Genomic DNA, 24,586 nt, shown 5'->3' with positions numbered 1-24,586 from the left:
CGTGGGCTTCTCTCTAGTTGTGTCACACGGGCTCCAAGGCACATGGGCTCCAAGGCACATGGGCTCTGTAGTTGTGGCGCACGGGCTCTCTCACTGAGGCACATGAGCTCAGTACTTGTGGCACGTGGGCTTAGTTGCCCCGTGGCATGTGGGATCTTAATTCCCCAACCAGGGATCGAACCCACATCCCCTGCACTGGAAGGCAGATTCCTTACCACTGGACTGCCAGGGAAGTCCCTGAACTTAATTTTAAAGAATAAATACAACTTTGAAAGGTGGATAAGATAGAGAAGGGCATTCCTGGATGGGGAAGGATGTAAAGCCTCAGAAGTCTGAAGGGAGCATAGGCTATTCCGGGAATAGTCCAAGAAAGCTGGGAAGGTAGACCAAAGACAGGTTGCTGAAGGCTTTCGTTGAGGGTTGTTGCCAGCAAGGGCATTTGTTTAACAGTTTGACATTGGTACAGCAATGAAGAGTAAATTAGATGAAGAGAGGCAGGCTGACCAGCTGCCAGCAGTTGTCACAGTCCAGGTGAGACTTCAATGTTGAGAGCCTACTAATGGCAGTGGCAAAAAAGGAGATGGGCAGAGCTCATACCCATTAGTCCAGGTGTTCTCCCCAGTGCCTGGAATGCTCTAGACTGTCAGAGAAAATTTGATGAATGAAGCAATAGATCAAGGCAGAGAAATAAGGGGATAGATTTAATAGGGAGGGAAAAGAAGATACTGAAAATACCTTCAAGGTTTCCATCTTGGAATCTTCACTGAATGAATTTGTTGCCCAGTATAGAGTACTCGGGGGAACAGTAGAAAGTGAGGACTTATGCAGGCTGAGTCCAGCATTTGTGGTCTCGTGGATCTATAACAGTAACCTACACACTCTCTTTCTGTTAGCTGGGCTATACTCCTCCCCACACCAGCAAGAGTCAACCAGTTGGCCTTGAGGTTATTTGGAAATTAACTAGGTTAGGGCACTTTTGCAAATCTAATAAAGCATTTTTCAAATTTGTGATTTTATTTATGAGTTAAGTAAGATTTACAGACATGTAAAAATTGTTACGTTAACATTTATGCATTAAAGTTAAAATCACATGAAATCAAACAGTCTGAGAAAATTCAGGATGTATGGACAACTTCTTTTCAATGTCCTTGGGTTACTTATTTCCTCCCCATTTTCTTGGTTTGGGAATGGGAGAAAGGTATCTTGTGACATGTTTCTCACTTTCTGATATTTTTAACAGAAATACAGACTTGCATATCATTGGTAAAACAACGTTGCAATGTTTGCAGTTTTTTAAGAAGACATTTCCCCCATAAACAAATACTATAAGTAATGTTTAGAGTATTAGTCCAGCCTATAAAAGCCAATTTAACCAGTAAGAACACTGAACTAATTACTAACAAGTCTAGCTGAGAAACTCAAGATCTTAGATAAAAGAGACCCTGGAAAAATTTTGTAAATTTTCCATCTGGGACCCATTTCCTTATCTTTCCCTAGTCGTTTCCCCTTTCCACAAAGCTTCAGAACCAGTTACGCCTGTCTCCTCAAGCCCCCCAAAGGGCTTCAGTCTATAAAATGTCCTAAAACCTTCCTCTTTCCTTGCCACCCCTTCCCTCCCTCTTGGAAGTCTCCTCCCAATGCAGCTAATCTGGACTAGAATTGGGAGAAATCTGAATGAGCTAGTTCACAGCAATGCAAGGCTGAGTGACTGACAGCCCCTTAACCCTCCTGCAAACACTTGCCATCTTTTAAAATGGACTGACTGCCCTATTATCTAAAGGAATCTTTAGGTAGTGGCTTCTTCAGGCAATGCCAGTGAAGTGTACGAAAAGATGTGCTGGAAAAAGGCCAACGAGAGGGAGCAAATAGGACAAACCAGCCGGGTAGGAATTCACTTGAAGGATAGATTCTCAAGGTGGTTCCTGTTCTTCAGAAGTCCTTCCTATTCTCCACATCAGAACCCACTGAACCTCAAAAATCGGGGGGGGTGGGGTTTCCCCTTTCCCGGCAGTACCAGCAATGGAGAGGGGAGGCTACTCTTTCCCAAGGTTGATGTTTTTCACTCTGGGAAACAGAGTGTCTCTAAGGCCACCCTAGGCTGAGGCTGGAGGTGACTGCCCTTTGGAGAGGTTTCCTTTCCTTCCTGCTCTCCTCCTCTAAGCTGTGCCATTCTGTAATTATTCAATGATTCTTACTTGTCATACCTGTTTTACTTTCTCAGGTTTTCATAATTAATTTGCAATCCCAGAAAAGAGTTAATAACCTTAAACGCTTCTTTCAATGATCACTCTTCATGCTTTAAATGAAGAGGGTGGTTCAGCTCCTTATCTGCCTTACCTTTTCTCTCTCAGAATTAGGTCTAGCAGCTTTCCTTTTTAAGAAATGTGATAATATAATAAATCATACTTTTACCTTAAATTACCAGATACTATCTCTTTAAAAGAGTTGGAGCTGAAATTGCTCTCCAAGCATTCCTGAAATCATAAAGGGAAATCACCTAACTTGAGGGAAAACTTTGATTCTGTTTCAAATGTTGCTCTCTCTCCTTTGGGGAAGAAAAAAAATGTTAATAATCAATTGAAAATTACCTCTTGATAATTTTTAAAATATAAGTTTAAAAAAGATTCTTCAGACAAATTGAAATAAATTGTTTTTACAAAAAAATTCCTTCAGGTTTGGCACTTCACCTGTTCTTTTTTCAAATTTTGAAAATATATCTTTCTTCAAAATATGGGGAGACAAAACAGATTCTATGTTGCTGAGAAGATACAGGAAGTCATCATTAAAGGTGATCCTAGAAAACCTGCATGTGGGTTGGTGTCATTTTGAAACCAGAGAGAGGCTAGGGTGGAGGTGGGGGTCAGGGAGTGATGCTGGGCCTGGAGCAGCTGCCAGCCTGCCTGCCTTCACTGCCACCCTTTTTCTTCAGAATAAAAGGAACGTACAGGAGGAGGGAGTCTCCCACCTGATTGGCCTCCCAACAGGGTAGTTTATGGGTTGGTTCCCTTTTAAAGCAGTTGACTGAGAAAATCCCTTCTTTGGTGCCCTGGGGCATCCCCAAGTCAGGGTGACTGAAGGGAAACAGGATATGATTTCACAAGAAACTTAGTGCTCTGCTTTAAAATCACCTTACTGTATAATTCACTGAGGCTCATAAGGAAACCCTAACAAAGAAATAAAGCAGCAATTGGTGGGTTGGTCTGCGGTCAGTTTTCTCGGTCCATTATTTGAATCAAAGGACCAATATTTGAAAAAAGCAGGCATTTATTTGAATATGCTCTCTTCCTCCTAGAACTTTCAGAAGCTTAATTTAAAATTTTCCCAAAAGTACTCTGGCTACAATTGAGCTTTCATCTCAAAATTGGAAGCAATAGCGCTTATGTTGGCATTTTATATTATAAGCTGAGAAATGTTTCATAGCCAAATGAAACATCTTCCTCATTTTACACAGAAGGAAATGGTTGCCCAGGGAGATTAAGTGACAGCCAACATCTCCCAGCTAGTGAGAAATATGGGGTCCAGTAGCAACTACCCGGCAATTACTGAAGGTCAGCATGTTGAGTGCTTTCCATAATTACCTATTTTAATCCCCACACAGTAGATATTAAAGAGCCAACCATAAATGTCATTTATTCTTTTCTTTGTGCTAAGCATTTTAATACATTATCTCTAATTACCACAAAAAACTTCTGATGTAGATGTAATACCCCTATTTTACTGACAGAGAGCTAAGGTGCTACCCAAGGCCACTTCTTTAAAAGTAAGCCAGGGGGCTTCCCTGGTGGTGCAGTGGTTGAGAGTCCGCCTGCCGATGCAGGGGACACGGGTTCGTGCCCTGGTCCGGGAGGATCCCATATGCCGCGCGGAGCGGCTGGGCCCATGAGCCATGGCCGCTGAGCCTGCGCGTCTGGAGCCTGTGCTCCGCAACGGGAGAGGCCACAACAGTGAGAGGCCCGCGTACCACAAAAAAAAAAAAAAAGAAAAAAAAAGAAAAAAAAAGAAGCCAGGGATTCCCACCCAGATTTACCTGTCACACCTCAGTTTGCGTTCTTTTCACTCTTTAAGAGGTTTTCAAATTACAGGTCACAATGGTGATAGTGAACTCAGTTTGGTGGGTTCACCAGCGTTTTAAAAATAATAATAAATAAACAGAAGGGAATGGGATAGAATTTAAAAATAGAATGTATCCCATCACAAAATCACACAAACATTTTTCAGTTATACGTACATCTGCTGTATATTTTTTCCCCAACACCAACAAACAATTAATTCTGTACTGTCTACTTGGAGATGGCATCAGATGCCAAACATTGAGGGCTCAGCCTTATAAGACTGCTCCCATGCCCCTTCAGAGACCATTTGCAAACCCACGTTGTCACCTGTGCTTCTGAGACACTGGCTGGCTGTAGGTGCTTCCTAATAGTTAACCTCATTAACATAAACTCAAGTGTGGTTGAAAGGGGTTTGTTATAAATATCAAGACACTCTATCACAAGAAATTTAAAGGGTTTTAGGAGCTCTGTGCCAGAAACAGCATGAAGACCAAATATATATTTCTTATTATAAATCACAGTATATGTGTATAAGTATTATTATGTAAACGTTTTTCCTGTGGGTTGTGGTCAGTTTTTAAAGCCACTGCACCAGAACTAATCCATCTAAACCTTAGCAAAACACTGGTATACAGTGCAGTTAACTGCCGGCTCTTATTAAAACAGTCCCCAGATCTGCTGTGGATCCTTCCCGTACATTCTCAAAACCATGGGTGTTGTATTCCATCAAACTTGATTGACAGAGGACTCTCCCTCCACCCTGACACCAACTGTCTGACATGTGGCCACAAGAATATGGGTTGACATGACCAAGTCCATGCCTAAGCATTTCAGCAAGCCCATGAGGTCATCTCATGCATGACAAAGTCTATAAATTAGAGGGACGTTATCATTCTGCATAAAATGATAAAGCCCATACCTGCACCTTAAGTCAGTGTTATTTTTCCATCACTATACTAGGTTGTCAGGAAATAAGAGACTCTGCAATCCACCATACTAACAATAGATCAGTAGAGTTGGAAAGAGCACAATTCATTTCACAAGCATAAGCAAGTTTTACAGTGAGAGGGAGTTTTATTAGTAATGGTGGTTACTCTTTCTGACGGTATTGCATGTTGTGGATTCAAAGATGAATAAGGCTGGAGCTCAAAGTCCAGTGAGTGTTTCTGGCACAGTAACATCACAGAGGAGGAACTAGAAAGGGATGCAGTGTAACATTAACTGCTATGGTAATTAGTTCAACATTACATAGAAAATGTGAAGAAAGAGCTTTGGTAGTGTAGTGAAAATACCTAGATTGGTTTGAATCCAGGGACTGGTATTTACTTCTGTATATTGACTGAAATGAAAAATATATTGTAGTCTCTGGTCAAATATAGTTAAGAGAGGGAACTAAAAATTTAGATTCTTATTGAAATGATATCCTATTTTAAAAGAAAAAATATGAACCTGAATGTAAGATTGCTCGTGTATTTTAGAGCTAAATTAACAAACTAGTATCCCAAATCCTCCTTTATTTGTTAGCCGGCTTTGTGGATATGAAACCAGATTTGGGAAGACATCTATGAAAAGACAGAAAATCCATGGTTTTCTTTCATACACTGAACACTTTTAAATTGCTGTCTCTGTGGTCTGCATTGTGGATAATAAAACAGCCTTACCTTGACTGCTCTCTGTTAATCCAGGGAGAGGACTCTCTTGCAGTGTCTACAGCTAACTGAGCAGCCTGTAACTCTCACCTGTTTTGCAAGGTTCTTCCTGTCTGTTCATCTGAATCTGGGAAAAGCTCGTCGTCCAACTTTTAGCTCTAATCTACAAGGAATCTTTATGTTTATTCATTAAATTTCCCTTAATAATACTTTTGCAAGAGGGCCCTTTCTAAATCTATACTCCCTTTTGTGAGAATGTAAAATAACTCATTTAAACAGAACCTAGCAGGCAGGAAGAATTCAAATGCTGGCTAATTATCTACTTGTTCATTATTGGTTAATACCCTTATAATACTCCCGTTGCTATCAATATGATATACAAAGTCACTTCCTGGTTAAAATTATATTTTCTTGAAAGTAAATTGAGTGGGAGTCTTGTCTCTTTTTGAGAATTAAATGCTTAGTGTTATTCTTTTTTTTTTTTTTTTAATTTTTTGCCGCGTTGTCTGGCATGTTGGATCTTAGTTCCCCGACCAGGGATCGAACCCGCGCCCCCTGCATTGGAAGCGCAGAGTCTTAACCACTGGACTGCCAGGGAAGTCCACCCAGTGTTCTGAAAAAGATCTGCAATGCTATGCGGCAGATAATGCTGTTACAGAAGGGGGTCCCCTTCCAGGGCCCGAGAGTGGGCTGTTGTCTAACACTCGGAAATGAATTGTCCAAGGAGACACACTTAACTGACAAGCAAAAGACTTTATTAGTATGGACATATATACACTACCAAATGTAAAATAGATAGCTAGTGGGAAGCAGCCGCATAGCACAGGGAGATCAGCTTGGTGCTTTGTGACCACCTAGAAGGGTGGGATGGGGAGGGTGGGAGGGAGACACAAGAGGGAGGAGATATGGGGATATATGTATATGTATAGCTGATTCACTTTGTTATACAGCAGAAACTAACACACCATTGTAAAGCAATTATACTCCAATAAAGATGTTTTAAAAAAAAAAAGACTTTATTGGGAAAGGGCACCCGGGCGGAGAGCAGTAGGGTAAGGGAACCCAGGAGAACTGCTCTGCCACACGGCTTGCAGTCTTAGGTTTTATGGTAATGGGGTTAGCTTTCCAGGTTGTCTCTGGCCAGTCATCTTGCTTGGCCCATATTTGGTCTGACTCAGGGTCTTTCCTGGTGGCACATGCGTCTCTCAGCCAAGATGGGTCCCAGCATGAGGGTTTCTGGGAGGTTGGCAGGACAGAGTAGGGCTGGCGTCTCCTCCCTCCTTTTGGCCCCTCCCGGATTTCCCCCCCACACACACACCCAAGGTCTCAGCGGTGGCACACAGTGGAGCAGGGCTTCCGACCACCAGCTGGCTTTAAGCCAGCACTGGTGACCACTGTGCACTGGCCTAAGAAGGCAGTGTGATTCAATGGACTTGTGATTACCGGCCTGGGAAAGTGGACCCTGGACTTATCTCCTCTCTGTCTAGCTCTCTCTCTGGGCTTGGGCAGGCCACAACTTCTCCAGACATTGATTTCTTACCCAGAAAAAAAAAAAACCCAAAAAACAAAAAAAACATTGAATCAAATGATCCCTTTGCTGTCCCTTGTAGCAAACTCTGAATCATTTTTGTGAATCAGCAGGGAAGGGGGAAGATACAATGTTAATAGTCCCTTCATTTAAGGAAAAAGGATACCTGCTTTTGTGAATGAGTTTTTGATGTTCCTGAAGGAAGCCTCAAGGAGAAACTGTAAAAGGTCCACAGAGTGGTTGGGGATAACCCAGGAAAGAAAGAGAAAGATGAGAAACTGAATATGTCACTTATCTAGAAAATTAAAAACAACAGCAAAACAAAGACATTTAGGAATAGAAAAATATAGGTAAGAGCCCTCCTCCCCCAAACAAATAGATGATCTTACGAAAATTTCTTTCACTTCAGAATGAAGAAATACTTGAAAGCAGTCATGATGGGGAGAACCCTGAGCCAGAGCAGCTTGACAGTTCCAAAAATCTCTCCCCCAGCAGGTAAGATTGCACATCTCTTTGTAGAAGTCATTTTAACCCTTTAGAGGGGTGAGGGTAATGGGGGAGGAGGGTAGGGTATGCTCTGTTTTAAATCTCATCACTTACCTTTCCTAGATAAAATCACATATTTATTCTTTATTGTGTACCGGAGAACAAAACTCATGAATCTCATAAAAGCAACAAGCAAGAGCTGAAAATGGCATCTCATAAACCAGGCTTCCCAAGATGCTCAGTTTTTAAAAACAGTGTATTATCAAGAAAATACTAAATGAAAAACTATTGCTAATATTGATTGAATTATTGGTTTTAAAGGATATAGGTTCCCCATAAACAGTTTATACAAATGTAATGCTATTTTTGGCCTACAGCAAGGTGTTTGCATGCATGTGAATGCTCTGCAGATCAGAAAGCCTAAATTATGGCAGTTAAGACCAAAAGCATGAGAGGAAATTCATTTTTTAAAAAATTTTCCTTGTACTCAGAATCCCCATCATTACTTCTATTCTAGCCTTTGTCACATTGTTTTACCCACACCATTTGACTTATTCGTTTATGAGCTGCTTTTATCCCAAGGGTCTATCATGTTTAGCTCTTAGCAGGCCTCCAAAAAAGTGCCTGTAGAATGAATGAACAAACATCTTTAGGAATTTGCCCCTTGATTAAAGCCAGTATTAGTTCAATTAGATTACTTCCTAGTCTTTTACTTTAAGGTGTACTCAAGGAAACATGTGGGCTCTTACTGGTTGAATATACCTTTGAGTTATAGTAAATGGCCCAATTCAGCATATCTGAAAGTGTATTTACTTGGGTTATGTCTGAAAAGCACCACCTGGCAATGTATTCTGTTATTTTCCTTAAGTGACAGTATATCATTGGGGACTTTTCTATTACTACAACCATACTTACTTTTATAATTGTAATTTTATAATTCTTATAATGAATCCTTTATGTTAGTTGATGAATTATTGTATTAATTTACAGGAAATGATTAAATCATACTTCTAATGAGAAATGCAAATGGGAGAAGTTACAGCATTTAATGAAACAAAAATATCTAAGATTCTTGCAAAAGATCTTTGAGAAAAGGCAAAATTAGCCAGTGGATTTAGGAAACAGGAGAATCTATAAGACTACTGTTTTAGTTCTACAACCAGCTTTGAATAAATACTATAAGATCACCATCTTTGCTGCAACAGTTTAATCTATATTCCCTTATTCATTTTTGATTTTATAGATTTGAGTTTTTATGTATAACTAATACAGATTTGTTGGGCTAGAGTTGATAGGTACAATATGCTTGGCACATAGTAAGCATTCAGATTTTGTTGAATAAATTATAAGCTTTTAAGTAGTGCAGGTAAAATGTTATACCAGATAGTGTTCATTAAGGGTCCTGAATAATTAATCTCTTTTCATTTTTGGATGGCTTGCCAGAATAACATTACTTTATTATATTTGGGAAAAATAATGATTCTAAGCACTATGTGATAGCACTGTGCATAGTCCCTACCCTTCATAACTTATATTTTAACTAGGAAAAAAGACATGAAGTGATTCCTAGGTAGCACAATAAAATATTTGATTAAATATATACTTTAGAGGGAGGGGAGGAGATGCTTAATGGAGGAGCAAGGGTAGGGTTGTAAATCCAAGATTTCAACAGTTTCAGGAGAAACAGTGTTCCTAGCAAGGGAAACCAATTTATGCAAGGTAAGATCTCATGAATGAGATCTGTGATGAGTAATAGCGGCAGTGGGAAAAATAAAGCTACAGGGAATGAAGGAGGAAAAGAAGATTAGATAAGGCCTTGAAAACCAGGTAGAAGAGATTAGATTTGATGCTGGGGCAGTAAGGAGCCTTTGAGGTCTGGAGCAAAGGAACATCATAATGAAAGCTGCGACTGAGGCTAGTCCAACTGCAGAATGCAGTCACTGCAGGGAAAGCAGAGTCAAGGAGACACCTAACATTTCTCTCATTATTACAGAAGAATGAGTAACCCTGTCTGATTCTCACTGTAGCTATGGTATTCAATTAAAGTCCCCAAAATAGGTCAACTTAACTCTTCTGAGTCATCATCATTTTAGTCCCAACTACAAACACCCCAGCCATGCCATGCAAGTAAAAGTTCTACTACAACCAAATAATTCAGATGCTTCCAAGTTTTAAAAAATATATAGATTGAATCACACCATGTACTATGCTAAGAATCAAGCCAGAATCAGGTGAAAAGCAGATGAGCACATACTATGTACAGATATACTGAAATACCAAATACTGCAGAGCAGGCCTAAGAATATTCATAACGTTAAGAGACTAGGGCTAAATTTGAATCAACTGTTGAATAGCTAATGATATCAAATAAAAGGAAAATATGACCTTTCAAATGATGTCTTAAGGTACTATGGCTATAGATAGGTTCTTATTTCATCTTTTCCTGAACAATCTATTAGGAAAGAAGAATTCCCTCACCTAGACATTCCAGCATAAATCTTTCAACAAACAAAAGAAGCATTTTAGATGGCTCCACAATGCAGAGGACACAATAATCCTCTATCATGGGCACAGCAGCAAGTCTGAACAGGAAATAGGATTACGATCATGTACTACAGACCTCTCTGACATTAAACAGAACTAGTTGATTATATAAACAAATGGTGTTCACACACGAGTTTAAAAACCTTTGCGAAAATACACATCTGTTGACAATTTTCAAGTTGTTTATTGGAAATCATAGATTTATTTTTAAAAACCCTCTATTTTGCCATATAAGCAAAATTCAAATAATATAAATATTTAACATTTTGGTATAAAATTAATAATATGGAAAAAAGACGCAAACCAACCAAGAGGTAAAAAGTTTTTAGCAATAACACTGTGTATAACTGTCAATTGACCATCCAGGCTAAGAGTTTATTTTCCCTTTACTGATGATTTTTAAAAGACAGCCTTGCACTGGAGCACCAAAAAGTTTTTTCCTTCCTTTTTAAAAGGTTGGAATCCTTTATTTACAATTAATCTTCTCAGTACTTTAAATCTGATGAAGGAAGAGTCTAGCAATTTCCTTCTTATTAAAAAAAGGAAGTACCTTCATATTTCCTTCATATTTAACTGTTTCATTCTATTTTAAGCAAAAATAAAAAGATGAACACAATTGAGGGGAGCTCTTTCACAAATAAATAACTGTTTCACAAAAGTATTGCTGTAAACAAGATCATTTTGATGGCCAGAGAGACACTGATGTTTTCAACCAATGGCAAATTTAAACAGTTACAAGTATAGATACACAGGGCATATATATGGCCAAAAGGCAAATGGTTATTAAAGAATCAACTAATAAAAATTAATTATAAACCTGGTTTGTCAAAATACGCTTTTGTTCTCTACAGTTTTTTAAATTGGTCAGAAAATTAAAACTGTAATGATCTAAAAACCCTGAACCTACTCTGAAAGTAACTAAAAACTAGAATGTTTGATACCATAGTTTTGACATGAGTTAAAAATTTTAAATTATCTGAGCAATCAATGTAAACAAGCTTCAATTTTCAAAATAGAAAAAAATTAACAAAAAATTTCTGTAAACATTGAGAAGCTACCTGCAACAAATTATACATATCATCATCCAGTTGTGTATACTGAGAATTCTTTTTTAGTTTTTTTGCATGTTTCAGACATCTTACTAAGTGATACATCTTAGTTTTCCCTAACAGGAGCCTCTGCAGACAAAGGGTTTATAATCAGTTCGACTGCTTTTGCTGAAGTCACTATTTTGGCTTTCATATAATCCCCCTAATAACAGACATCACCTAGTTCTTTCTGTAGTGAGGGGAGGTTGTTTGCATCATAGCCACATTTTTATCCTGCTCTGTAAAATAAATGTAATGCGCTATTGGATCTCAGCCACATTTCTTTGATTACAAGAAACCTACAGCTTTACAAATGCTTTAAATCTCATTCTGGTGACTTTTCTATCACTTTCATTCTACTTTGAAGTTGGAAATATTTATAAGTTGAAGATAACCTCTGACAGTTGTTGTGATGAAAGAGTAGATTTTTTTTAAATACTACAGCTTCGATTTGATGTTTAATACTCTCAATTTTAAAAGCTGAACTCAGAACAAAGTCTGTGGTTTATGAGACCCTGTTGGAGAGGGGTAGGCTAATTTTAGTAATCAATACAATTTAGACACTAAAACTTTTATTTTATAAATTATGGAGAAAAGAGGCTTTTAATGTTCTATCTTTCCTTTTGAATTCTTCATTATTATATTCCTCTATGTAAACTTACATTCAAATAGCTGCCTTAAAAACAGACCCATATTGAATATTTAAAAACCAGTTGAAAAATTCATTAAATTAAAATCAGCTTATTTGAATTAACAATGATTTCTCTCTAGAGAAGGACCCCATGAGTAAGACACTGTCCATGTTTTGTGTCATTTTCTAATAATCAAAAAGAACCATAATAAAGTACTAGTTAGGGCAGAACTAATGACTTCTCAAATTTCACATTAAACTTTGAAAAAAAGATATGAATATATTTAAAATGACTCCAACAGTATCCAGGTAAAATAGCTACATGGATGTGACAGTAAGTGATTTGACAGTTTATAAAGAAATTGTGTACATTTTCCTAAATCTCCTCTGAAGAAGAGGAAACTTTCTTTTACCAGATTCATGTACTTTCTTCTAGGCCAATCCTCTCCTGCCTCCACCAACTCCATCAAGTGCTCTTTAATCAAAATAAACTTGTATACCTGGTCTAACAATATATCCATTTCTTTGAAATGTTGTACTATACACTTACTTGGTATTTTCCAAAAGCAGTTATTCTAACACCTAGGCACCTTAATAACTTCTCTACACCTCTAATATACACGTGGTACTGTGAACTTGAAATTCCCTTTAGTTTTGTTTCCATAAACCTTGTCTAAATATAAATTCCTTGATATGAATTTAGGCAATGAAGTAGATAAGTTATATTGAAGGGCTTCTAGAATCAAAGAAACATTCTGATAGACAGGGCTTTCAAAATATTTCTTTGTTCTTCATATTCATTTCACTTATGGTACAGACAAACATTTAAAGGTTTTTTCATCCACGTCTGGCTCAGTGACAGTGAAAACATACAACATTCAAGTACTATTAGGCAAAGGCAGCCCTACATGGATACGTATCCTCACAGGTCAGTTTGCAAAGGAGGACTATCTTAATTATTCTGCAGTATAATTGACCAAAGAAACCTTTTGAAATCATTTTTACTCTTGGGTCTGTGGCATCCTTCCAAAGGTCCTGAAGGTCTTCTACATGTCCATGAGATGTCATCATTTTTTCATAGATGCAGGGATGATAAGGAGTTTTACCTTCCCCGGAGAAAAACACATGGTATTGTGGTACTATCCCTATTTTATTGGCACAGAGGCCCATGAACACATCGTCTATGTAAAGACTAGAGTTAAGTGTCTGTGATGCCTCATAGACTTTGGCGGCTACATCACCAGAGATCACGTAGGCGGCTCCTGCAGTATAGTCAGGGTAAGCCGGCCACTGGTACATTTCATAGGAGACATAGTATTTGCTGCTTTTGTCTCTGACGGGAGGGGCACCACGATGAACACGACCAATCCAAAAGTCTTGAACACCAATTCGTTCTAAACTCTGAAGGTATTCAATAAGATTTGGCATGTGAATAAATATGTCATCATCAGCAGTCATAAGGAATTTGGCATGTGGACAAAAGCTATTTGCCCAACTGAACTGCAGAAGAAATTTAAGAGTAAGATTATAGAAAGAATCAGCAAAGCCTTGCTGAATTATATCGTTGTACATCTGATCTTCCCAAACCAGTCTTCTCTGAAGTCTTTCTCTTGTCAGTGGGTCAGAAGGTGTTCCTAAGACAAACAGAGTTTTAATGTTGGCGTTAAGTTCAGAGCGAACATACTTCTCATTGCCCCATGTTTTCCTAATGGCAGAACGGCGATTGTAGTTTTCAGGAGCAGTCTTTACAAACAGTAAGAGCAGGACGTCTTGTGTTTGACACTTCTCCTCATGGTTTATCAAGTACTGGTAGCGAGGAGCCCCATCCTCGCTGCGCTTAAGAGACAGGCTATCATTCACAAAGTCGTAGCTATTTATGAGGTATCTGTAAGAGTAGGACTTCATGTGGCTCACGATGTGGTTATCGATCGGTATCCAGAAGAACATGAGGCTTAGTACAAAACAAGTGGCAAATAACTGAATAAATTGCCATTTTTTTACTCTCCTGCCACTAACAAACATTCTGACGTCCATTCAGGTCTGTTTTTATTCAGGGTCAGTTTTAAATGGGTGCTTCCTTCTTCAAGACCATAGGACTTTGTATTCTTTAGAACAGATGTGCATGTTGGTCATTAAAAATGTAAAAGGAGCTTCTTATTTCACAAAATATTTTAATACCATTTTTTTCGGAAAGGGGAGAAAACGGAACACACTGCAGGATGAGGACACTGGCACATCAGAATGCTCCCACTCTGACATCCTTCATTAAGTTCGGGATTGGCCTTACGCAGCTATTCTGTGTACTCCTTTTTGTGAAAGTTAAGTGCAACCTATTAGATTTAGAAAGAGAAAAAATGAGAAGTGAATAGGTTACTGAGTTACCAAAAAGAAACAGACTACTCTTAATTCCTTAAAAACGATATGTAACCTGACTGATCTGGACAAAAGGTGATGGGGCAGCTGGTGTTGCGGGGAGGCATACAGCTGTTTATTTTTTCAGGGGAATCCAGGGAGAGGGAAAGAACCACCCTCTACCATCTTCTCATTCAGAATACAGAGACCCTTTTCTCTTTTCAACCTTAAAAAAAAAAAAAAGCATCCAGTATGTCTATCATCTTATATACTTAAAGTTAAAATTTCTCAAATGGGTGTATCGATGAATCTATTGACTTGGAATATAGTCAGGATGACAGCAGCTATATAGTTCAGGGAACAATACTGAATGAAAAGGAAGTTCCTAATAGTAAAAATCCATTAAAGCTTGCCCCAGACAAGGCAGGAATAGGAGTAAGATTTTTTTTTTTTTTCAAATCAAGGTTCATAATCAAGGAGTTGAGATATGCTTCTCAAAAGCATAGTCCAAACTCTCTGTAACCAAAGTGACCTTTGTACAGTCATCTTCTTTCTGTACTTTTCCATTTGGAAACTCCACAGGCACCTCAAATTTAACATGTTCAAAACTGGGAAGCCACAGGATTATAACCAACAAGCACTGTCTTTGTAGTCAGGCAATTTGAACACCAGTGCTGGCTCAGCCACTTACTGTATGTTGTACTTTATCATGCATCTAACCCAGAAATGTAAAAAATTCTAATAACACTGCTTAATTTGAAGTCTTAAATGGGAAGATTAAATGGGAACATACATAGAGGTATAGATAGAGGAAGGTAGATAGATAATAATTACCTGCACATGGGGGTACTCAAATGCCATTTCTACTGTCTTCTCCCCTAAAATCTGTTTCCATTTTTTCTTTGTGTCTGACTACACTTCATGTGTCTGTGCCAGAAATCTGAAAGTCCTCCTTTCCTTCCTCTTCTGTATCTAATTATTTAATCCTGTGAATTGCTTCTTCTAAACCTCTCTTCACCCTTTCATGTCATCTTCACTTCTCAGCCAGACCAGTACAGCTGACTGAAAGATCTCTGGCCAACCCATCCTCCCCACAGAGTGACCTTTCTAAAACTCAGATCTAACCATGAGACTACCTGAGCTCTTGAAACCCCTTCAGATGCTCTCCACTAGTTGACAATACCAAATTATTGGCTGAAAGCTCAGACACCCTTGCTATTTCACACACACCAGCCTTTGCACCAGCAGTCCTGTGGCCTGTTAGCCCCACTCCCCTTGCTAAAGGAAGTCTACTAGTCCTAACTAGTAGAGGCATCTGCCTCTGGGAAGTCTGAATTGGGCCCCCTGCTCTTACCTGTACTGCCATAACACCTTCTTTTTTTCTCTTTTTTTTCAAAAAATTTTATTGGAGTATAGTTGATTTACAATGTTATGTTAGTTTCTGCTGTACAGCAATGAGTCAGTTATACATACACATATATCCACTCTTTTAGATTCTTTTCCCATATAGGCCATTACAGAGTATTGAGTAAGAGTTCCCTGTGCTATACAGAGGGTTCTTATTAGTTATGTATTTTATATATAGTAGTGTGCATATGTCAATCCCAATCTCCCAATTTATCCCTCCCCCCCTTTTCCCCCCTGCTAACCATAAGTTTGTTTTCTGCATCTGTGACTCCATTTCTGTTTTGTAAGTAAGTTCATTTGTACCATATTTTTAGATTCCACATGTAAGTGATATTATATGATATTTGTCTTCCTCTGTCTGACTTACTTCACTCAGGATGACAATCTCTAGGTCCGTCCATGTTGCTGCAAACGGCATTATTTCATTCTTTTTTATGGCTGAGTAATATTCCATTGTATACATGTACAACATCTCCTTTATCCACTCATCTATTGATGGACAGTTAGGTTGCTTCCATGTCCTTCCTGGCTATTGTAGCCACAACACCTTCTTACATCCATCTTCTTGTACTGAGATTTTTTACTTAACTGCCTCCGCCCAGTTACACTGTGAACTCTGACCCAAGGCACGAGATAGATGCCTTGTTGTAGATAACCTACCTCAGCATCCATGTCAGTGCCTGATACCTAGTAGGCGTTCTCTGAACGCTGGTGCAAAGAACCATGCTGGGGGTGGAGCCACCTGTCACTCAAGCAGCTGGTCACTTGGGAAGAACTGGGGTCAGGATGCCCAGCCAGGTACCACCTCAGATGAGGCCCCTGCCACCACTGCCTGCCACGTGTCCTCTCTTTCCTCCTACCACTAGGAGACAGCACCACCCTTCCTCGAGGATTCTGTCCCCAGTGCTTACCACAGTTAAGATGCAACCTTTTGCCTGGAGAAGCAGGCTCTCCCCTCGGGCTTGACACATCAGTCTCCTGGGCTTTCAACAGACTGACAGGGAAAGGACAACGCAGATTCCAGGATGTCCAGGCTGGCGGAGTAGCTGAGCCCACATCACAAGCCCCGGGGCAAGGGCTTTGCTTTTGTGCCCAAAGACCTCATCCTCAAGTCCCCTACCCTTTGCCCCTGATAAAAAACCAGTTGCACACACTGAGAGCACCAGGCAGTACCGGCCTAACCTGGGCTGTGGGAATTCCTTCTTGACTTCAGGCCTTTCACATCCCCCCAGGATTACTCCACATGAGGGTGATAACTGCAAAAGCCAAGCATGCGAAAAGTCCAAGGAGGACAGGAGATTAGAACAAAGCCTCAGTGAGACTCTGTCTAGAGATAATCAGCACAGGCATCTTATCCCCAAGGGTAGAGATTTTTAAACTGCTAGCACCACTTAGGAAGCCACAAACAGCTTTAAAAAAAAAAAAAGAAAGAAAGAAAGAGAGAAAAGAAAAAGGAAGAACAGAATAGAGAATGGCAGAGTGCATTGAAAGTAGTAAGTGTAAGTATTGTTTTGTGAAACTTTAAGTGTTGTGTGTATATACCTTTAGGGTTGTAAAGTAACATGCATTTTTATTGTGCTTTACTGTCAAAAAAGGTGAGGAATACTATTCTAAGGGCTAGATCAATGTTGGTAATTTCCCCCTTAGTTTGGCTGGTCATGGCGGACCGAATGCTCTAGGGTAGGTGAAGGACAGCAGGGAGCATCCATTTCTGATGATGGCATCTGCCTACACTTTGCACAATCACTTTCACTGGCTTGGGGGGAGTGGGGCACTTCCCCTCCGTCTTAACAGTGCTCACTTAGATAAGGTCCACCTCTGAAGGCCAAAACCCCCTTCTACTTCTTCCACGACACATACTGAAGGAACTGGAGGCTTAATGCGAAGTAACAGGGAATCCCTAACAGCAGATTTTAAGACAGCGTAAGTGTTTAAGAATTCTAAGAAAATTCTCAATTGAAACTAATCTGCTGTTTCTATTCCAAGAGATTCTGGGAAAGAAACAAAGAGGAGAGTAACCCTTGGAACCACAGGCAAAACTAGCTTCCCATTTCTGAGCAGCTGCACTCAGTAGTATGTTCCAAGGGCAGCTTGCTTTGCACCTATTCACAGTTGTTTACAACCCAGAGCTTCTTGCTAGACAGTCAGCCCACCAGCCCAACTCCGCCAGCACCCACTCGCACACTGCGCTCACAGAGGCCCTAGTCTCTCTCCCATGAATGGGGTCTATTACTCACCCGGGTGGAATGTTGCTGCTAACATTGCTACTACAGCCAAGAAACCAGCCCATAACATTGGTTTTGTCCCCTCCCTACCCCGCCATGTATGTATTTCCCTCATTTTCCTACATTTCTTCAATTGTTCCCAGTTGGCCTCTAAGAGTCACAACTGTTTTCTTAAAAATGAAAAAGAACTTGTCACAAAGCCAACAAGCCATGCTACTTCTTCAGGCTCAGCACAGTGTGTGAAGTTCTAAGACACGGTTTCTCCACCTGCAGCTGCTTGAATTGTTGGAGCCACTGTTTACGTCCGTCATAACCAAGTCTCCCTGATAGTGTTGATGTGATGAGGGGAAGACCTAGGAATGGTAAACGGCTCTTTTAGAGGACCCAGCTTCTCTTATAGCAAAAGAACACCCCAACTCCTCCAAAGTGAACTTAGTCACTAGCCCGGACTTTTCCAACCAAAAGCAAAAACACCTCCATGGTCTAAATTCATTTGTTACAACTAAATAACATTGCCCCAGCCCTGGCTTTGCTGATGGAGACCACACACAGGCAATCAAGGCCCACCGTCTGGTTCACACAGCCATAAAGCTTCTCTAAAGCACATCCTCTAGCTTCTGTATTCAAAGTGCTGGGTTGGGGGCTATAGAGAAGCCCACAGGCCTCCCTGACCTGGAGAAAGAAAATGCTAGTCCTAACAGGAAACAAAGCGATCCCAATAATGATTGTGAACTCAGCAACCATCCACAACAGAATGCTGTGGGTGCAGCTTCCTTTGTGCCTGCAGTGCGGCTGGGTGAGCAATCAACAGGTTGGAACCAAGGCTACCTGGTTTGGGGCCAGATTTATTGTATAACCTCGGGCACTCCTCACTGCACTCTGCTGTGGTGACTTAATCTGCAAGCTGGGGGCAAGGATCAAAGTATTGTTATGGAGGGGATATAAAAATTACAGATGACTTCAGAGCCTGCTGAGAGAACAGGACAAAGAGCTGGTTAGAGGAAAATATGCAAATATTTGGAATATAACTTGGGTTTGCTTCTATCTGGATTGAGAAGGAACAGATATTCTTAGTATTCTCTTTCCTGATAGAAGTAGTCAGAAGAATAAGAACAGAAGTTGAGTAGGAACATCAGAAAAGAAGGTAGCAGACCCCACCCCAAATACTTCTCAGTCTAGGAGCTGTGCCCCTCAGCCACTCAAGAATATTTCTTCACGAGAGAGCTCTTTAAACTTTTCTGATTAAAAAGAACAAAAACAGGGCTTCCCTGGTGGCGCGGTGGTTGGGAGTCCGTCTGCCGATGCAGGGGACGCGGGTTCGTGCCCCGGTCCGGGAGGATCCCACGTGCCGCAGAGCGGCTGGGCCCGTGAGCCATGGCCGCTGAGCCTGCGTGTCCGGAGCCTGTGCTCCGTGGCGGGAGAGGCCACAGCTGTGAGAGGCCCGCGTACCGCAAAAAAAAAACAAAAAAAGAACAAAAACAAAAATAATTAGTGCATCTAGAGGCACTAATGAACCCTGATTTTTTTCTACTTCACTCCTGCTGTCAACCCATTTCTTTGTTGAGTCTACTTTTGTGATCCTAAAATATTACGCAAAATCTGCTGTAAATTTTGACATTTTAATCAAGATGATGAGGTCGGCATTTTAAGTTCAAGTTAAACAACCTCAGTGTCCAGTGTTTCAATTAATCCTATAAGTGTGTGAGTATTTGCTATGGAAATATCCCAGGCACAGTGGGAGTCATGAAGTCGTATTTTCTGGTTTCTGCTCTGAAAGCACCTACAATCTAGTTGAGACAAGACTCATGGTGCCCATGTGAAAACACAGTTCCCCCAGACAGCAACGGGGATGTCACAGTAAGGTACAGACAGTGTGTTGGCACTAATCTGGGTCATACCAACTCCAGGCACAATAGGAGTGTCCCCAGGAGTAGAGATCAGTGACAGTTGGATCAGAAGGGCCTGAGGATGAACAGGATTTAGGTGGCTGCAGAAGGACAAGCAGTCTGTTTCAGGCAAGAAAGGAAAACAAAATATGGCAAATCCTTGAGAAACAGGCATGTGTTTGAAAGCAGGAGGTTGGGGTGTACTTATGGAGAACCTTGAAAATAAGGCAGAGAAGCCAGTGAGTGCCCAGGGCAGCAAGTCCCAGAAGTTTCCCTTTTTGTTTTTAGTGATAACTCCCTTGTCAATATTTATTAAACTTTATGCAAAAATCTGGCAGCGGTATGCAGGATGGATGCAGGATGCCTGGAGATCGGACACTGGTTATATCAGGGCCTCGTACTGAAGCAGAATGACGAAAGGAGGGTCTAGTCTAGGATGGTAGAAGTGGGGAGGGAAGGAAGGAATAAAGAAGACCCTCTCAAGAAAAACAAAACCCCAGTGGTATGTGATGAGTGACAAGGAAAGGAGTAAAGGAGAGGAGAGAAACCTACTTTCAAGCATTCCTGACAAAAGAGGGAACTCTGGTCTCCTGAGTTAGGAGTGAGGAGGGGACATGTTTGGCTTTAGGCTGCGTTGACTGAGATGTTGGAGAGACAGCAGGTAGAGAAGTCCAGTAGGTAATCTGAGCCTGGAGGCAGACAGGACTGAAGGTCCGGTGGGCACCCTGCGTGTAAAGACGATGGAGGCTGTGAACATGGGGGAGCTCTCCAGTGGGGGAGCTGAGCAGAGGCCTGGAACAGTAAACTCTGGGGAAGGAGAAGGGGGAGGAGTAAGAAAAAACAGGAACTAGCTTAAAGGGCTGGTCCGTCAGAAAATTAAGATGGGGTAACAAAGAAAATTAAGATGGAGACAGTCGGAAGGCAGGATGTAAAGGCTAGTCCTGGCGCTCGAGTGGGAAGACAGACGTGGAGCAGTGAGAGCTGTGCTGGGAGCGCAGGGGGCTCTCAAGGTGGGGTTGGGTGGAGTTAGGGAAGGCATCTTCCAGGAGGACAAGCGGCACTGAATCTAGACCTGAAGGCTGAGTAATGTTAACTAGAGAAACCAGTGGGTTTGAATTCAAAAATGCATATATTTTTGTGTCCACTCCTTTGTTTCTTGACCACCGTTTCTGGCCATCATTGTGATACATGAACAACATCCAATCTTGGGGAAACTACATTTCTACGTCTTACCCAGTAGACATACAACACTCAGAAGCCTAAGGAGCCCTTGTTTTATGGTGTAGGCGCCATTTTGTTCACGTTACTTCCCACACACTCAAGACAACTTACCAGCAAGAAAGTCATTTATGTGGCTTCACTTAGAACTGCATTTCTTCTGAAATTTCAAATTCCAGTCCACTCTCTCTTCAGCCACAACCTCTAAATATTCATCTGGAATCCTCTGCACCCCCTACCTGCCCCCTAACACCCCGGGTCCAGCCAGCCATCTCCTGACCTTTCTTCTACCTGCCTCCCTGTCGCAGATGCAGGATCACCTGGCACCTTTGCCCTCCTCTCCCTGGCTCCTGGCCTTCCACCCCAGCAACCCCAGACCTTGGGTCATTCCTGTCTTCTCTACAACACCTGCGGGCTGCTGGAGAAACATAACGCACCAGGCAGACAGCATCACCACAAGTGGCGATATCCAGCTGTGGGCAGAGTACTCAAGGCTGTGTGGCCGTCCTCCACTTGTCCTGGACCTTCTCCCTCTCCCAGGCTCTTCACCAGCCATGCTACATCATTCCCCCTCTCCCAAGGCCTGTCCTGCTCCTCTTAGCTGATGACTTCCCCTCCTGCCTCATAGAGAAAGGAAAAGACATCACACACATTCTCACCATCTCATCCCACATGTGCTTCCTCTTCGGGAATTCCCCAGGCTGGCCAGCCCTCTCCGTTCCCTCTATAAAGCACACTGACCACTGTCAGGGGAGGGCAAGGTAGAGGCAAGTGAGGCAGTCGTTTGGGGCACAAAATATTAAAGTGATAAAAGTATGACTATAGACTAATGATGCTCCTCCAGTAAGTCACAGATTTTTTTAAAAAGTCTCAATACTTGATACTTTTATGCTTAAGCTTTCATGACTTAAAGTCCCATGTGAGACAATTTTTGGTTCCTTTCCACGCATAACTCAAAGGAAAGAAAGACAACATTTTCTCTCCCATCTTTATGTTGCATTTTGTTCTACATTCCAAGTATTTTTTTTCCTGGCTTGTTCTGATCATCTATTCCCTATTAAATATAGCTAGAATCAATCCTCAGGAGCCAAACTGCCATGTTAAAGAAATCAGGAATAAAAAGCCCTGAATTTACTGGAAAGGCTATAATTTGATCTTCATAGATTTTTTTCTTAGTAAATTAGTTGTAGTAATTGGTGCTGAGAAACACAACTGGTTACTGTTTAGCACTATTTCCCCTTCTGTTTGCTCAAGAAGGAAGGAAGTAACCTGAAATGTGAATTTACAACTCACATTTTAAGTGGGAAAAATTAGATAGTCTCTCAATTATATTTTATTCTTTAATCAAATTTCCAATATAAGGCTGTAAAAAAGGACAAATTCCACTCAACAGCTGTCTTTAGGTGTTTTGTGGCTGTGACTAGCTATGAAACTTATCTCAAGCCATGGGCAAAGATTACAAGCCATTTGGAATTGTTATCCCTCCACAAAGAATACATTTTTAGAGTTAGTTCTTGATCCAGTGTTAGTCCAAAGACTTTAAATTTCAACTCTGCAAGCATGGATATGGGACAGTGGGAAAAGCTGGTTATAAAATGTATTGCTCCCCACTTATGTAAACTAAGTTATATGTTTCTTTATAAGTTTAACATGGGTGTAGATTTCTGTTTGCTGGTTATAGAAAAATAAAGACAGGGAAATACAACATGACCAAACAAGTAAAGACAGCCTCTAAGTAAAGATAAGCACTAAGGAAACTGGTGACAGAGGGATTATAGAATATATTATATTTCAGAGGAATTATATTAAAAGTTGCTGAAATTTCCCAGTAACCAGTTTGATTATACAGAATTTGAAACAAACAAAAAAGCTGAACTATAAAGAGGGTCTCAGAGAGGTCAAGCACTTGCTTTTCTAAGCTTGGCCTTCTGTATTCATTCTTGAGGCATATTTGTTTGGGTTGACAGGGCTGCTTGCTCTTTAAATACAATTCTTAACAGTTTTGTTCTTGCCTACTTAAGGAACCAACTTCTCCTTATGCCCAGTCTAGCAACAGTTACTAACTTGGTGTGTTTACTGTGCACCAGGCTCTGTTCAGAATGCTTTACATATATAGTAACTCTTTAAGTCTCACAACAACCTATGAGGGAGAAATCATCTCCCCATTTTGCAGAAGAATAAACTGAGGCACTGAGACATGGGATTAACCATGTAACCTCCATAAATTCCAGACCCTGTGGCAGCTCAGAAGCACCTGATCAGTTACAGCCCTGTCCCTGAGCTCCTCACCTGCCTTTTCTGGCACTGGCACAGCTGCTCTTCCTGGAGCTCCCAGAAGGATGGGAGGACAGGGAAGCAGGTAGGGCAGAACCAAGAGAAGCAACCCAAGGCAAAAGATTTGCTTCACTGTCTAAAGTTTGGAGTCATTTATGTTTTGCTACCACCTGCACTTCACCAGAGCTTGTTCTTATTTTCTTTGTAACATACCCTTTTCCTAACCTTCCATCTCAAGTTTCCCTCCTTCCTTTTCTTGATCTCAGTAGCACTAGACAATGGGCAAAAGTGACCATGTAAGTCTGGGTCCTTTGGGTACATAAAGTCTTTCCTGCACAAGGAAGATTGGGGAATTTAAGGGTGGAGATTCAAAGTGGTAGAAGGGGGTAAAGAAAAAAGTAAGAAGGAGGGAAGGAGAAGAGAGTAAAACATGTAGGACTCAGAGAGGATGTTTTAAGCAAGTATTCAATGAATAAGTATTGGATGAGATAAAAGGAGAGGAGTCGTACACAGCTGAGGTCAAATTATGATATGAAAAATAGTGATTTCAAAATAGGGTGACAATATAACCTGGTATAAACCTGTTATATAAGCTATGCACATTAGCTTGTTGTCCAATGGCAGTTCATATGTCCCATTCTGGACACATTTGATTGTGGGTTCAGAGTATAAAAAATGAAGGTCTAAAACATAAGAGATATTTATAACACATTTCTGTCTCAGCTGATCAACATTTATTATAAGTTAACTACCATTTAAGCACCTGTCCTATCCCAGGCATTATGCTGCACAGCCCTAAAAGTAGGTAATACCTACATTTAATTCATTCAACAAATATTAATTTATCACATACTGTGTAGCAGGCCACAGACAGGATGCTGAGAGGGCTTCAGAGATGTTTCCAGTGTAGATCCCCTAACAGAGTAAGAAAATGTTCCGGTGCAACCTTGAATCTGGACCTGATGGGGTCAAGAGAGTAGAAAAATCAAGAGTTTTAGAATGTGAACAAAAGTAATTTATATCCTGCAGCTTCCATTTACTAATCACATGAGCTTGATTTGTCTCTAAACCTTGTACCAACAGTGTTTTCTGAGGATCATTTGAGAAGATTTATTGACAGAATGTGGTCCAGATCAGGGGTTTGATGTATGCTAATTTCCTTTCTCTAGAAATTGCTGATGCATCTTTACCATGATGGTTTAGTTAATAGATGGCCGATATTCTTTATGGGTTATTTTCCTTTCAA

General features: G+C 40.6%; 2 protein-coding genes across 21 annotated transcripts in view; one reads left to right on the top strand and one right to left on the bottom strand.

Moving 5' to 3' along the window:
• MCF2L2 (MCF.2 cell line derived transforming sequence-like 2) overlaps window positions 1–24,586 on the top strand; it is a 224,644-nt gene that overhangs the window by 128,959 nt on the left and 71,099 nt on the right. For all 4 annotated transcript variants that reach the window (XR_004476032.2, XM_012536226.3, XM_033403114.2 and 1 more), the window contains exon 15: window positions 7,639–7,724. Coding sequence is in view for 3 of the 4 variants with exons in the window: in XM_012536226.3 (XP_012391680.2) it covers window positions 7,639–7,724 (86 nt within the window). In the remaining variant the exon portion in view is untranslated. The remainder of the gene's footprint in view (window positions 1–7,638; window positions 7,725–24,586) is intronic.
• B3GNT5 (UDP-GlcNAc:betaGal beta-1,3-N-acetylglucosaminyltransferase 5) overlaps window positions 1–24,586 on the bottom strand; it is a 64,158-nt gene that overhangs the window by 35,581 nt on the left and 3,991 nt on the right. For 6 of the 17 annotated variants that reach the window (XM_033403121.2, XM_033403117.2, XM_049709933.1 and 3 more), the window contains exons 2-3: window positions 24,194–24,299; window positions 10,424–14,308 (exon numbers count right to left, since the gene is read on the bottom strand). In XM_033403121.2, the coding sequence (XP_033259012.1) occupies window positions 12,867–14,012 (1,146 nt within the window). In that variant the 5' untranslated portion in view covers window positions 14,013–14,308; window positions 24,194–24,299 and the 3' untranslated portion in view covers window positions 10,424–12,866. Of the gene's footprint in view, window positions 1–6,153; window positions 7,763–10,423; window positions 14,309–16,648; window positions 18,316–21,725; window positions 21,810–24,193; window positions 24,300–24,586 lie in introns of those variants that run through there. The other 11 variants (XR_004476034.2, XR_004476033.2, XR_004476035.2 and 8 more) reach the window with 6 other exon arrangements.

The sequence above is a fragment of the Orcinus orca genome, chromosome 5, assembly GCF_937001465.1.
Source record: "Orcinus orca chromosome 5, mOrcOrc1.1, whole genome shotgun sequence".
NCBI classification, from domain to species: domain Eukaryota; kingdom Metazoa; phylum Chordata; class Mammalia; order Artiodactyla; family Delphinidae; genus Orcinus; species Orcinus orca.
The sequence above is the reverse complement of the archived record's forward strand: the minus strand, read 5'-3'. Positions and strand labels throughout refer to the sequence as shown.